Genomic DNA, 14,152 nt, shown 5'->3' on the forward strand with positions numbered 1-14,152 from the left:
TATGATGCTCAAAAAATTCTTAAAAATCAAAAAATGTCCTGAAAAAATAATCATCTTAGTGAAAACCTAGCAATAGGTGCTTTAATGTATCACACAAAAAAAAAAAAAAAAAAAATCGCTAATGCACAAGAATACCTCAATAGGCTAAGTAGCTATGCCCCCAAGATGAGGACAAGAAACAATTCCAAGCTAGGAAATGTGTAGCAAAGTGGATGATTGAGATTGATAGACATAGGTGCAAGGGTTTCAAGTAGCGCCTGTTTCCAGGTTTTCACCACTTGACAAATTTTTTTAAAGACTTTTTTCAATTTTTAGGATTTTTTTCAGGATCATATGAAACGATCCAAAATGGTCACATCCTGGAAAAGCTCCTGCACTCGCACTCGCCCCTCTGTCGGGGTCGTATCATAGTACACCTGTACCATCATAAAAAATTAACATCAGTACACCTGGCATCCAACATTGAAATGGCTAAATCAACAAACTACTAACCAAGTAACTTACGGCTTGCCATGGCATGGCACTCGCAGAATGCGATATACATCCTCCAAAGTAATCGACGCCTCACCGGTCGGTAAGTGAAAGGTGTTGTGCTCGCTATGCCACCTCTCTGCCAGCATAGACAACAAACCGTGGTTTGCCCGAATATGGGGCATCCGTATAACCCAGCGCAAGCCCATAGCCACTACCGCAGTCTGCTCCTCATCGCTCAAATGCTGCACAACGCGTAAACCAACCACCCTGGGAGCTCTAATCTGTAATGCTGGGAATACCTCCTGTCCAGGTAAAACAAGCAATCATCAGTAATAGTCACATGACGGAAAAAAAAAAAGCATTCAGAAAAACAACAAAACTATCTATACGACATTTTTTTCAAAAAAAGTACGACACTTTTTTTTGAAACAGTGTTGCGCGACACTATTTTAAATAATAGTGCGACACTTTTTTCTGAAATAGTGTTGTGCGACACTTTTTTCATTAGCAGTGCGACATTTTTACATGGTGCGACACTTCGCACCATGTCGTGCGACATTTGGGTGTCCCTCGAGCGACACATTTTCCTAAGCAGTGCGACATTTTTTTTGAAAAAAGTATCGTGCGATAATACTTCTGAAGCCGTGCAATACTTTAAAAAGTATCGCCCGAATTTTTTGCAAAAAAGCTTGAAAACGTGCGAAAAACTCACAAAAAGCTCGAAAAAGCAACAAAAAGATAGTCACTTACCGACGCCCCATATCGCTCTGGCCGGTTGTGCAACCAGTTGCACTCGAAATGATGTCGATGAAGAGGAATGTTCACCTGAGCCATGATGCTATGTGGACCACACAAAATCTCTCAAATCACAAAAAGACAAATGAATAGTGAAAATGGCACTTGGACCCCTTTTATAGCTTCCAACCTCATTTTGACCTAATTTTTTTACTTCTCGAAATTGTGTGAAAATTGCACCCCTAGCTAATTTCGATGTCCTGGATCCATTTTCGGGATCGAAATCAAAATCTGAGTTCATCTTGATGGTCAAAATTGTCTTTTAAATTCCTACCTTCTTTTGAGCAGTTAGCTGACCATTTGAGGTCTAATCTTTAAATCATCACTGGGGCATTTTATTAGTTTCTTATAGTCATTCTTGGGTTCTAATCATTTATCTGTCATCTTGGACATTGCTTTATTCTATTTTTCTCATGTCTAGCAAGTTTTTGCATCCCCTTACCTCATTTCAATTTCGATCTCGAGGGGGCAGAAATACTCTATTGCTGATTGTTACAACTATCTATTTCTTAGGAGCATTTGTTTGACCTTATCACTTGCTCTCAACCTATTCGCTTTGCTAGGTGTTAAAATTCTTTTTGGATCTTAACATCATCTTCCTAATGTTCAGTACTATCGCTATCACGCTGTGCATTTAGGACTTGCTATCTATTTTTGCATTTCATTTTTTGGAATTAGATATCTATATCTACCACTGCCTACTTGGCTTTCTATTTTCTTTGACATAATGTGTTCCCAGATCGATCACACATTAGTCAAAGAGGGGCACATGTAATCACCTAAAAATGGTCATCTAGACTATTAGCTCCCTTTTCAACATTTTAGCTAAATTAATTTAATCATTTATCTAGACCAAATTGCTAATAATCAATTTATTTGATTATAACCTATAGTTTGACTATGCTATCCTAAGTTCATTATTTGATTAAAAGAACATGTCCCCTTTTAATTAAATAAAACACCCCATTCTTCTAACCCACTTAAAGTGCACACATAAAGTCCCTTTTCTATTTTACAATTAAAAGAAAAGGCTTGTGAGACTTTTGTCTTATATGACAAGTCAACTTATATTCTATTGGTTGACTTGTGTGTGCACATGGATCACTCCTATTTTCAAATTCAACCGTTGATCATCCACCATCTTCATCTTGATCTCCACTATCCGTACATCTTTAAAAGGGAGAGAGCTTTCCCCCTCAATCCATCCTCATTTTAAATATTGTCATGCTACAAGTTTTCTAACAGGTTTCTTTGGAGCTTTGTGGAGAACTTCTCACTTCTTGTCTCATTCTCTCATTCCATCATATTAGTCTTAAGATCATATTGCATGTTAGTGTAGTTTTTTCTTTGCAAATAATCTCTCACATAGCTTAATATTTGGATTGTAACACTCTCATCCATGCTTAGAATAGCTACATTTTTCATATTCATTCTAGTTTAATCTTTAGTTGCATTGCATTCTTGAGGAACTCCTTGGGACATTTGCATTCTTGCATCTTGTCTTTGGAACCTCCCATTGCATGGTTTAGTAGCAAGAAGAGTATCTCTAAGGATCATCTAAGAGCTTTTTTATTCTTGAAATATACTCTCTTGCACTCCGTGGATAGGGAGCTCTAAGCCGGCATCCAAGCATTCCGAACTCATGGAATCGTTTGGATAGAATGGTTTAGAGTGGGACACTTTTGAGTGTACATGTTGATCCGTAGCTTGGTAGATACCCTTTTTGGAGTCTTTATTTATTCAAATGGACCATACCATAGTCACCAATAGAAAACTAAATGTCTGTCCTCTTTTCATCCACTTTGGCCTTGAGTTTTTTAGTGTTATCTAGGATGGTTTTCTTGAGTTGCTCTTGAATATCCTTCACAGTTTGAATAAAGTCTTTAGCTTGACCAGTTCTCTGATCCATATCACCAAGATTCCTCAATTCAGATATACCCCTTAGATGCATTCCATAAACTATCTCAAAGAACTCTTTCTAGTGTTCCTATTCTTACTACCGTTATAGTCATACTCTTCTTGTGAAATGATAACATCCCAATCTTGACCATATTCCCTAGTTAGGGACCTTAGAAGGTTCCCTAAGGTCCTATTGACACTTCACTTTTGGGATGGTAAAATGGACCAAATGACTTGTTTGTACCAAGCTCCTTTCACAAGGTTTCCAAAAACTTTCTCATGAACTTAACATCCCTATCTAATACAATGCTTAATGGGAGTCCATGAATCCATACAACCTCAATGAAAAATAGATGGCTAGTGTGACTTGCATCATTAGTTGTCCTACATGGAATAAAATGCCTCATGTTGTTGAATCTATCAACAACAACATTAAAAATATCATATCCTTGTTTGGTTTTTTGTACCATACTTACACAATCCCATGACCTATTTGCAATTGGTAAAGTTTGCTATAGACCTACATTTTTGATTCCTCCTTTGGCTTTCATGTACACCATGAATTGCTCCACATACTTGGTTACATCCCTTGCTAATTTTGGCCAATAATATAACCTTTGGGTTAGTTCTATGGTTCTGATAAGAAAAAAATGACCACTTAGGCTATCATTATATTTCTCCTGTATTAGGTTCTCTCTCATGGAACCCATTGGTACACACAACTGATTACCCTTGAATATAAAACCATTTTGAAAGGTATGTTCGAAAGATTTTCTATGAAAATGACTCTCAAAATCACTGCATACCTTTTAAGGTTATGCAAAGTCCTCATGTTCTTTGTAAAGATTCTAAAAACTCTCTATTCCAATGCTTTGCAGCTGAATCTCTTGGATTGTCATAATCCTCCTACTTAGTGCATCTTCCACTTTATTCAATTGCCCCTTTTTATGCTTGATAGTGAAGGTAAAGGTCCACAAATACTCCATCCACTTGAAATGTCTATTTCTAAGCTTATCTTGTGTGTTGATGTAGCTAAGATCTTGATTAACTAGAAAAACAATAAATTCTTTGGGAAACAAATAATGTATCCACTTCCTAAATCCACTTCCTAAATCCACTTCCTAAGACACTAAACTAGGGCATAGATCTCTTAGCCATAAGAAAAATACTTCTTTTTGGCCTCATTAAACTTCTTAATATAAAAAGTCATTGGTCTACCTTCTTGACTCAAAGCACCACCTACTATTAAGCCACTTGCATCATATTCTAAGGTGAACAATATTTCAAAACTATGGAATTATAGGATAGTTTTAGTAGCTACTTGTTTCTTCAAGATTTAAAATGATTTTTCAGCTTCTAGAGTCAACTTAAACATAGACTTGACTCCAAATTTTATAGTATCCAACATAGGTGCACAAATGCCACTAAAATTGCTAATGAATTTCCTGTAGAATTGAGACAAACCATGGAAACTTCTTACCTCAGTAGATGTGGTAGGTGTTGGCCAATCTAGTATAGCAATAACCTTCTCCTTGTGCATCTTTAATGTCCCTTGAAACATGAAAAATCTGAGGTACACATGTTCTTCTTTGAAGAAGTCAAACTTCTTCTCATTAAGCCTCTTCAAAAATACCTTAACATGACTGATATGCTCTTCTCTAGTCTAGCTAAAGATAGGTATATCATCTAGATACACCACTAAAAATCTTCCTAGGAAGTCCTTAAATACTTCATTCATGAGCCTCATGAATGTTCTAGGAGCATTGGAGAAACCAAAGTTCCATCACAAGTCATTCATAAAGACCATAAGTAGTGTTAAATGTTGTTTTCCATTCATCTCTCTCCTTTATTTTGATTTGGTAATAACCACTCGTCAAGTCCAACTTAGTGAAATATTTGGCTCATCCAAGGAAATCCACGAGATCATCAATCCTAGGTATGGGAAACCTATATTTGATTGTGATACCATTTATTGCTCTTGATTCTGTACATAATCTCCATTTTCCTCCTTTCGTAGATGTGAACACAACACAAACTTCACATGGGCTTATGCTCTTTTGTATCAAGCCTTGATCCATAAATTATTGGATTTGTCTTGCCACTTCTAAGTTCTAATCTGGAGTCAAATTCTTCTTTATTAGGTAAGGAATAACCTAGAACAAAGTTAATTTGATGACTAAAAAATATCCTAGGAGGTAGAGTAGCTAGAATACCATCACTCACTATGTCCTTATACTTTTCAAGAAATGTTTTGACTCCAATTGATAAGGGTTCATTAGTTGCATTCTCCTTTTCTTTAGACTTCAATGCTACTACAAAACATTAACATTTCTCATCCTTCAGGTCTTTATATCCCACTGTAAAACAATACATTGGGCAATTTTGGTTGTACTTCCTCCCCTTCCAATAAGGACTAAATGTTAAAGGTCATTCCTCCCTTCATAAAAGTTATTCATTTTCCCTACCATCATATATCACTTCCCTATAAAATTTTGAAGGCCTACATAAAAATGGATGACAAGAATCCATAGGCAAAACATAATACAACAATTTGTCCTTATATCCTACTATGGAGAATTCCACCTAGGCTTGTTCATTCCCCAAGATGCTTTGTCCCTTGTTGAACCAAGTAACCTTGTAAGGGTTTTCATGAGGTATCTTCTAAAATTTCAACTTAGTAACAATGTCCTTTGATATTCAATTATTAGTAGAACTAGAATCTACTACCACTTTGGATACTTTTCCTAAGATTTTGCATTTTTTCCTAAACAATGCCCTACTATGTTTAGGTTCATCAGGAGTTGGTTTCTTGATCAAAAATCTCCTAAAGATTAGGTTTTCACCTTTCTAGATTCAATGTTAACCACATCAGATTCTTTTCTATAGTCTTTTTGCACATATTCCATTCTTTTATCTTGGTTTCAGGAAGAAGGCTTCTCTAGGCATCTGTAGGCTAGATGAACCAAGTGACCACAATTGTAACATTTTATACCTACAGAGTATAAATTGGAACTACCTAATCCTCTCCCTCTATTTGATCTTCCTTGCTTTCTTCACCTTCTATTATAACTACCTCTTGAAGAGTTGTCACTAGTTTTCTTTGAGAATTTTCTCTCTCCTTGATTCTTTTGCTCACTACCTCTACCCTGGTAGCCTCCCTTTTGTCCTCTTTTGATTTTTTCCCTTGCCTCTATCCTTGAAGTTAAAATATCATTTCCTTTTGTTCATTTCTTCCATCTTTAAGGCTAGTTGATGACATCTCTAAACTATGGTAGGTTCCAATAAACTAAGCTCTTCCTCGATGTTCCACTTCAAACCACCTAGATATCTCGCCACTTTGATTAGCTCATTCTATTACTATTTGGATCTCAGACATAACCTCTGAAATTCTTTAGTATAAGAGGTCACATCTAGTTCTTTTTTATTTTTTCCTTTCTTTCTCTTGTGGAGATGGATTTAAAAGTCTTCAGGAAAGAAGTTCTCCTTCACATTAGTGACCATAGCCTTCCAATTTTCTATAGAAGTCTTACCCATGTTGATTCTTTCATCTTGTACATATTTTTCAACCATGTTAGAGATGAACCTCTAAGCCTTGACTTAGAAAATTTAACCTTTTGTGCCTCTTATACCCCTCACATTCAAAATGGTTCTCCATTTCATCCATCCATTCCACAACTATGTTTCTATACATCTTTCCACTAAAAAGTGGCACACCATCCAATGCTTTTCCTCCTAGGGCTTTGATAGTCTTCAAGAAGGCTTATATATTCAAGATAGAGTGAGGTTCAGGGACTACATCCTCCTCTACTATCTCTTTACCATTCTAAATTTCTTCTTCTTCTTTCATTAACTTTCTTGTCTAGTTCTGCATTTGTCACCATGTTGGTTTCACTAATTGACTCTCTAGTAGTTGCAGATATCTACCAATTTTTCTCAAGTCTTTTTCTCTAATACCACTCTAATGTGATAACCAATCTTACTTTCAAATACCAAACTCTTCAGAGTCCCCACTAGGTCATTTATTTGACCAAATAAGGTTACTATAACACCCTATGCCTCTGAGGATTCTATCAAAGAGATCCTACTCCTTCAACTTGTGCACATCAATTGGTTAGTACAAGCTTGCTCATAACTCACAAATACACAAATATAACCCCAATGTAGATACAATCTCCCATATGATGAAATGGATATCTAGGCCAGCCTTAGGTAACTCAATAACATACCAAAACCAAAACAAGTGCAAAACCCTATTTGAGTTGCTATCCACAAGTCAATTTGTACTTAATTGCTTGGGAAAAGGGTAGAAGAATTAGCCCTCCAAACACACTAAAATTGAGATATGTTAAAAAAAATCCTTTAACAATTTCCAAAAAAAATCACCTTTTTGGATACCCTTTTTTAGCATACTTTAATATTTTCTAACTCTTAAGCCCCCAACTTGTCTTTACAAACTAGGCACAATTTTAGGCTTAATTTGAGGGTTTCCAAGGTTTTGGTGTTGTCCAAGTTTTAAAATTCCTAAAATTTCTTATCAAGACTCCTTCTCTAGCTTGGAGTTACCTCTCACCATCTACTTACTTGTCATGTTCTTGGATTGAAGAGTCAGACGTTTCAATCCACTCCAAATGCTCTTTTTTAGATTGGTGATCCCTAACCATATATGGCTTGTTTTCCCAGGGAATAACACTAAATTTTTTTCTATGCTTCGCATGGGCTCTCTTTTTCTATACACAATTTTTAAGGAGTCTAGTTCCAAGTACCAAAGGGATGTATAGTTCATAGGATAGAAGATAGCTCTAAGAGCCCATTTTATGCTAGCTACCTTGTTGAAAACAACAAGCGACTAATTGAAAAAATTATTTATTTGAACAAAAAAATTCTATAAAACCAAAAAGAAAATAAAAATTAAATAATGATAATCTCCAACAACACTTCCAACCCAAAAAAATCTGAATCTAATCTATACAAAGAATCGAAACACTCAAAACAAAGAAACTGATGTGTATTTGGAATTACTTATTTCAATCCATACATTATCCTTTCTAATACTTCTAACCTCTTGAAAAGGTTGATTTTGGCATTATATAGGATTTTAATGTACATTTCCAAATAATTTATATGGTTGAAGGGCTCCCAAAAAGAAGTTTCTCTTTTTGCAGAAAACTTGTAAAAGTTGTCAATGACAACTTTGCAAGAAATAAGCAATTTTGTGCAATTTTGCATATTGTCTACCCAAAATTTCTCTAGTTGATACCAAAATTTTAAAAACACATAATATGGATCCAAAAAACCTAATAAATACCCTTAAACACTTTCTTTCCCTATTTTTCCCTCAAAACCCAAAAATACCCTATTGAGCTAAATGAGCACTTTTTAAGCAATTAGGAGCAACAATGTATTGTGGGACACTTCAAACCTATTTAACCTCATCTTAGGAACAAGATTATCCTATTATTACTCTAGTGATGTGGCTAGCATCACTACAAGCCAAAATTAACAAAGAATCCCTAGGTCTACCCTTTAGTCTACCCTAGTGCTCTTGCACTAGTTTGTGTCCTGGCACCACAGGTATGCTAACTGGTTTTGAATATTTCAATCCAAAAGTTTTCAATATTTATTTCACATAATTAGACCAAGGGATGTATATACCATATTTTCATCTAATATAGTTGAAAATCAAAAAAGAACTTAATCTCTCCAAACATAGATATCTCAAATTCTTTCTATATTTTATTTGCAAATTCCTCACATAATGCATCTTGACCTCCAAATATGATATCATCAACCAAAATTGCAGCTAGTAAAGTACCTTTACCTCCTTCTATCTTCAAGCATATATTATTTTTATCATGAGTGTTCTTAAAACCAATCTTCATAAGATAATTGTGAAGCCTTTCATACCATGCTCTTGGTGTTGGAAATAATCAAGACTTGCTAAGTTACTGAGAGGGGAGGGGTGAATTAGTAACTTTAAAAATTTTCATTAATCCAACACATAATAATGTAAATAATTCACCATAGATTCATCTACTTTACTGCATGCATAAAAAATGAAAGATAAACAATCATAACACATCGAACACAAAATTTTGGTGAACTAGAAACCTTCCAAGTAGAAAGTAAAACTGGGGTAGGGATGGTACCCACAAAACTTCACTAATATAGCATAAAGTTGGCTAGTTAAGGCTTACATAGACCACTTTTGGTGATCTACCTTGTTAGGAGCAAATAGGACTACTATGTCCAGCTTGTTAGAGGATTTACAAACATGCAATGAAGTATGCACTCTATTAGAAGATTTATAAAAGGACAATTAAGTATACCTTGTTAAAGGATTTAGGACTAATTCACCTATTAGGATGAAGTAGGGGATCTCACTTTGAACTGATTATTGATTAGATCCTTTAAGCATTGGTCACCTCATGTGATAGATAAATCTTTTTTGCTCCTATATTGACCTCGCTGAATTCCTTGTACTACTATTGATACACTTTCACATGCAATCCTTCACTTATCCATTACATTGATTACTCCATAATATTAAAATGGTATGATAAAATACATCACACACACACACACACACACACACACACACACACACACACACACACGCACACACACACACACACACACACATACACACACACACACACACACACGCACACACACGCACGCACACACATAGATATATACCATTACAATTCATACAACTATAATGTCAGCCAAAATGTAAGTGACCAAAACATTACTAAGTCAGCCCAATAGAGGATAACTCAAGTTGTACAAGCTAACTTAATGACCTTCTGATACTTGGTATCCATTGCATTACTTGGCATCATAATGCACTCAATAGAAGTGAAGGTTCAATCCATACTAATCACATGATGTAGCTTCAACCATGGTGACCATTGGTGATTTGGTAGATATGGTGTCACTTGGTAGATACTAGATGATGTATCTACCTTGCTGCACTTAGTAAACATTACTTCTTCCATCACTTAGTTTACACTGAATTTTCATCACATAGACTAACTACTCACTAGACACTAAGAAGCCTTGCAATAAATGCTAAACTTTACATTGTCTCTATTCACTCGATAGCCTCTAAAATGCTCAGTGTAAACTATGAAACTTGGTTAACACTAGAATGCTTGGTAAATATTGGAAACTGAATGATGAGCTTAAAATCTTCACAGAATTGAATAAGTGTTGTCACTAATGGAAAATATAACTTAATGCCAATAATATCTCCCTTTTTCATTAGTGACAAAACACTTATAAGCCAAAACTTATGTACACAAATTGACATACTGATTTTGATTTTTCAAAATTGATCTTTGTAAAGCTATTGTATATACATCTCTACATATATCTCCTTTATAAGACATAATGTATATGCATATGCACATAGTCATCTCATGTATTCTATACACATATCTACCTTGTCTATCTCTCTCCCCCTTTCACTATACTATCTCCCTCTTTGTATTATGCTAACTCCCCCTTTTTGACAACAATGCCGAAGGGCTATACAAGCTATTTACATAGTAACACCAAAATGAGAGAGAAAATCAACATGTACCTTTAGAATAAGTGCAAGTGTCTTATCACAATTCTCTTGAAAAGTTTGGATTATGTGCAGAGCTTGCTGAACTTCTGTTGATAGTTGTATCATGTGATCTCCCACTGAGAAGTTTTTTTGCTAGACCAATGATTTGGAATGTCCAATGTGCTTTTGCATTGTGTCTATAATTGGCAAGATCATGTTTTGGATATATATCAGTATAGATCTTATCCTTGCCTCTTCTCTGAGAAGTTCTACTTGCATTTCAACAAGAAAATTCACCTTGATGTGATGTGATGAGCTTGAGGAAGGGTCAAAATGCAACCTTTGTGCACTGGTATGCATATCCACATCAATTTTATTCAACTTCTCCTTAACTTCTTTAGTAAAGATGGAAACATCACATAGCTTTGCAAAAAGTGATGTCACATTTGTAAAAGAGTTCTCAATATTTTCCAAAATTGTAGATAATTCTACCTACTTTATTGTAATATGTTGAGCAATGTGCTCAACCACCTTATTGTCAAACTTCCTTTCAACCTTCTCAATAAGTTTCTCCTACCTGGTAGAATCCTCATTGAATTTATGTACAACCTCCTCTAATTGTAGCAAAATTTGTTGGGTGGAATCCACTTCAACACCTATAGCCTTAGTAATAATATTTTTAGCATTTTCAATGATCTGGTATTCCCTATCCCTTTCTAACCTTAACTACTTTTGCCTAGCCTTCTTTTCATAAAGTTGACTAGCTAGTCTCATTTCCTCAACTGTGGCAGTGTCATAGTCTATCTCAGGTATCTCTATCTTAGTATCTAGATCAATATCTTCTTCAATTTCCTTTCTAGTAATCAAAAGATTTAAAGGTTGCTTGTGTTCTACTTCTAGGATTACAAACTTAATCTTAGGAATTGAGACAATTGTTGAGATAGAGGGGCTAGTAGTGAAAAATTGAATAGGAATTATTGAAGAAATGCTGAGAGGAGTACTAACCAAATCCAAAATTGAAACATTCCCCAAAATTTTTGTAGCACTTGGTAGAATACTCATAGCAGTATCTATAGTAGAAGAACTGACTAGAATAGAAGTGGATGCAGTCAATGCTGAAGTAAACAAAATTGTAGAACTATGTGAAGCACTTACTATACAAGTTGATGAAGTGACTGAATTGGCTAACTCAGTAGCTGAAGAAGTTTCCTGCAACTTGATAGATGAAATGTTTGACACTTCCATTGAAGTAACCTAGAGCTAGGAGGTAGCAAGTGATGATTAAGTTGTTGATATAGCTGATGTGGTCACAATCATGCTTGCTGAAGCTAACTTCACAAAAGATATGGTAGTCTTTGGTGGAGAGTGAGGAAGGGATGAAATTACCTCTATTGCAATCCTCATAGGATCTTCTTCCTATTTTTCCTCATCCTTAACTTATTCCTCCTTTTCTTCTTCCCTCTCCTTCATTAAATCTTTCATATCATTAGCCATGATTGTGACTTCATCATCCTCTTCATGATCACTATCATCATCCTTGATCTCAACTAGATCTATGTCTGGCTTATTGAGATGATAAACATCTCTCCAAACATCAGTAGCTTTCTTAATAACTAATTCAACATTTTTCATTAGTATAAGGCATGTATTTAATTTAAGGATAATTTTGCTCTCATGTTCCTTCAATGCCTTTTTCACCTCTACCTCTATCAGACTAGGTACCAACTCTTTTAGATTGTTTTCAAATTTATCTTTGATAGTTTGGGCTATGTTATCCCATCTTACTCTAATTTTTTCAAGGAGTTATACTAGCACTTGTGATGCAAATTGTTCTAGAGAGTATTTCCATATTCCCAACTTCTCCATTACCAAGTCTTCAATCTCTTTTTTCTCTATAGGATTCTGAGTCTCATACTTGAGTGCTTTGAACTTATTTATGCCTACTCCAGCCCTTAACTATTTTAGCCTTTCTTCATATTTGGGTGGAGGTTAATAAAATTGAACTTCACTTTCATCCTTTGCACCTTTCTTTCTGAATCTCCTGGTGAATACAACTATAGTGGGCTTTGGAGGTTTAGTGATGATCACCTTACCTTTGTTTCTAACTGGCTCCACTTCTTTCTCTGATTCTTCATTTGCATCTTTATGATCTTCTTCATCTTTTCCCTTTCCCTTAGGAATCATTAGAGGTCCTTCTACAATTTTCAACTTAGCTAGCCTCTTCTTACCTCTACTAAGAGCTTGAGGGATTTTGATACTTAGTTCTATTTTTCTCTTAGCTTCTTTGTATGTCCTAAATATAGGAAGCTTAAGGATGAACTAGCTCATTTACTAGGGCCTCAATGATGTCCTTGGTTTCATCAATCTTGACCTCATATGGGAGGTTTTACCCATGCCACCCTTGGCCTGACTACCTGTATGTATACTCTATCACAATCCACCATAAAACAAACATCATCTTTGTATTCTTCTACAAGCTTGGATGGAATCTTGAATCAATTGTTCCTTTTCTCCTTGAACACTTCAAAGTAATTATCCATTACCCTCTTGAATTTCTCACCCATCTTTGCTATAAATTCATTGATTTGGTAAATGATTGGGGTATCCTTCCTTCATACAACAACACCTTTGGATGGATATAATTTCTGCCCATAGAAGAAAAGACATGTCAACAATGATCCAAATTTGTAGGGGTTATTCTTGTATGTCCAAATGATATCCATGTTCTTGTTCAATTGCTTCAACAACAAACCTGAAAGGTCAAAACCATCATTTTTCTTCACAACCTTATAGGCCAAATGTAGAGCTTCACATGGAACACTGTTTAACTGACTAGAGCTATAGATTTTGTGTGCAATGATATGGATGCCAAATCTGAGCTCTACATCAGTGATATTTGTTGATTTTCAACCCACTATCATCCCACTCACTTAGGGATTTGTTTTGCAACTCTTCCTGACCTAGGGTTTTAGTGGATTTAGCTTTGCTCAACATGGGAAGACCCCTAATCTCATGAATCATTTTCTTGGTGATCAATATGGGTTGTTCTAACTGCAATTGGCCATTATGCACTTGGTTGAGTATATACCTTATATATTTAACTTGAAAATTTCTTGGTAAATGTGGAATGTGGGTCAACCCTTTTGTTTCTAAGTCTTTGTGCTTGGGTTTTAATCAACCATCTACACACATCTTAGCTAGGGAATTTTCCATTTCAAGTGTTCCTTGTTCTTTCATAGTACATTTAAAGTGAGTGTGGATATCATTTATCAAGGGTACCTTGGGAGGGATTTGAGACTGATCTCCATGTGGATCAAGAGACTTTGCAATGGCTGGAATAAGTTTGAAATTTGGTGTTTTCCACTCTACACCCTTGACCAGCATCTCAAAACTCTTCTCCACTTTACTGCTGCTACCACTTGTTGATGCCAT

At 35.4% G+C, this 14,152-nt stretch overlaps 1 protein-coding gene across 1 annotated transcript; it reads right to left on the reverse strand.

Moving 5' to 3' along the window:
* Positions 1-500: 500 nt before the first annotated feature.
* Positions 501-14,152, reverse strand: LOC149545485 (protein MAINTENANCE OF MERISTEMS-like). Its single transcript, XM_089793777.1, has 2 exons — positions 14,000-14,152; positions 501-755 (listed from the first exon to the last, which is right to left on the reverse strand). The coding sequence occupies exons 1-2, from the start codon at positions 14,150-14,152 to the stop codon at positions 501-503; spliced, it is 408 nt and encodes a 135-aa protein (XP_089649903.1).

Source organism: Cupressus sempervirens, chromosome 7 (genome assembly GCF_028749045.1).
Source record: "Cupressus sempervirens isolate cs-2001-9-10 chromosome 7, ASM2874904v1, whole genome shotgun sequence".
In the NCBI taxonomy this organism is placed as follows: Eukaryota; Viridiplantae; Streptophyta; class Pinopsida; order Cupressales; family Cupressaceae; genus Cupressus; species Cupressus sempervirens.

Excerpts from the sequence above, each read along its gene's own strand:
- LOC149545485 (XM_089793777.1), bottom strand. The coding sequence starts at position 14,152 with ATGGCATCAACAAGTGGTAGCAGCAGTAAAGTGGAGAAGAGTTTTGAG. Across the intron at positions 756-13,999 it reads AGTCTCAAATCCCTCCCAAG|ATTAGAGCTCCCAGGGTGGT; the intron begins GTACCCTTGATA and ends CCAGCATTACAG.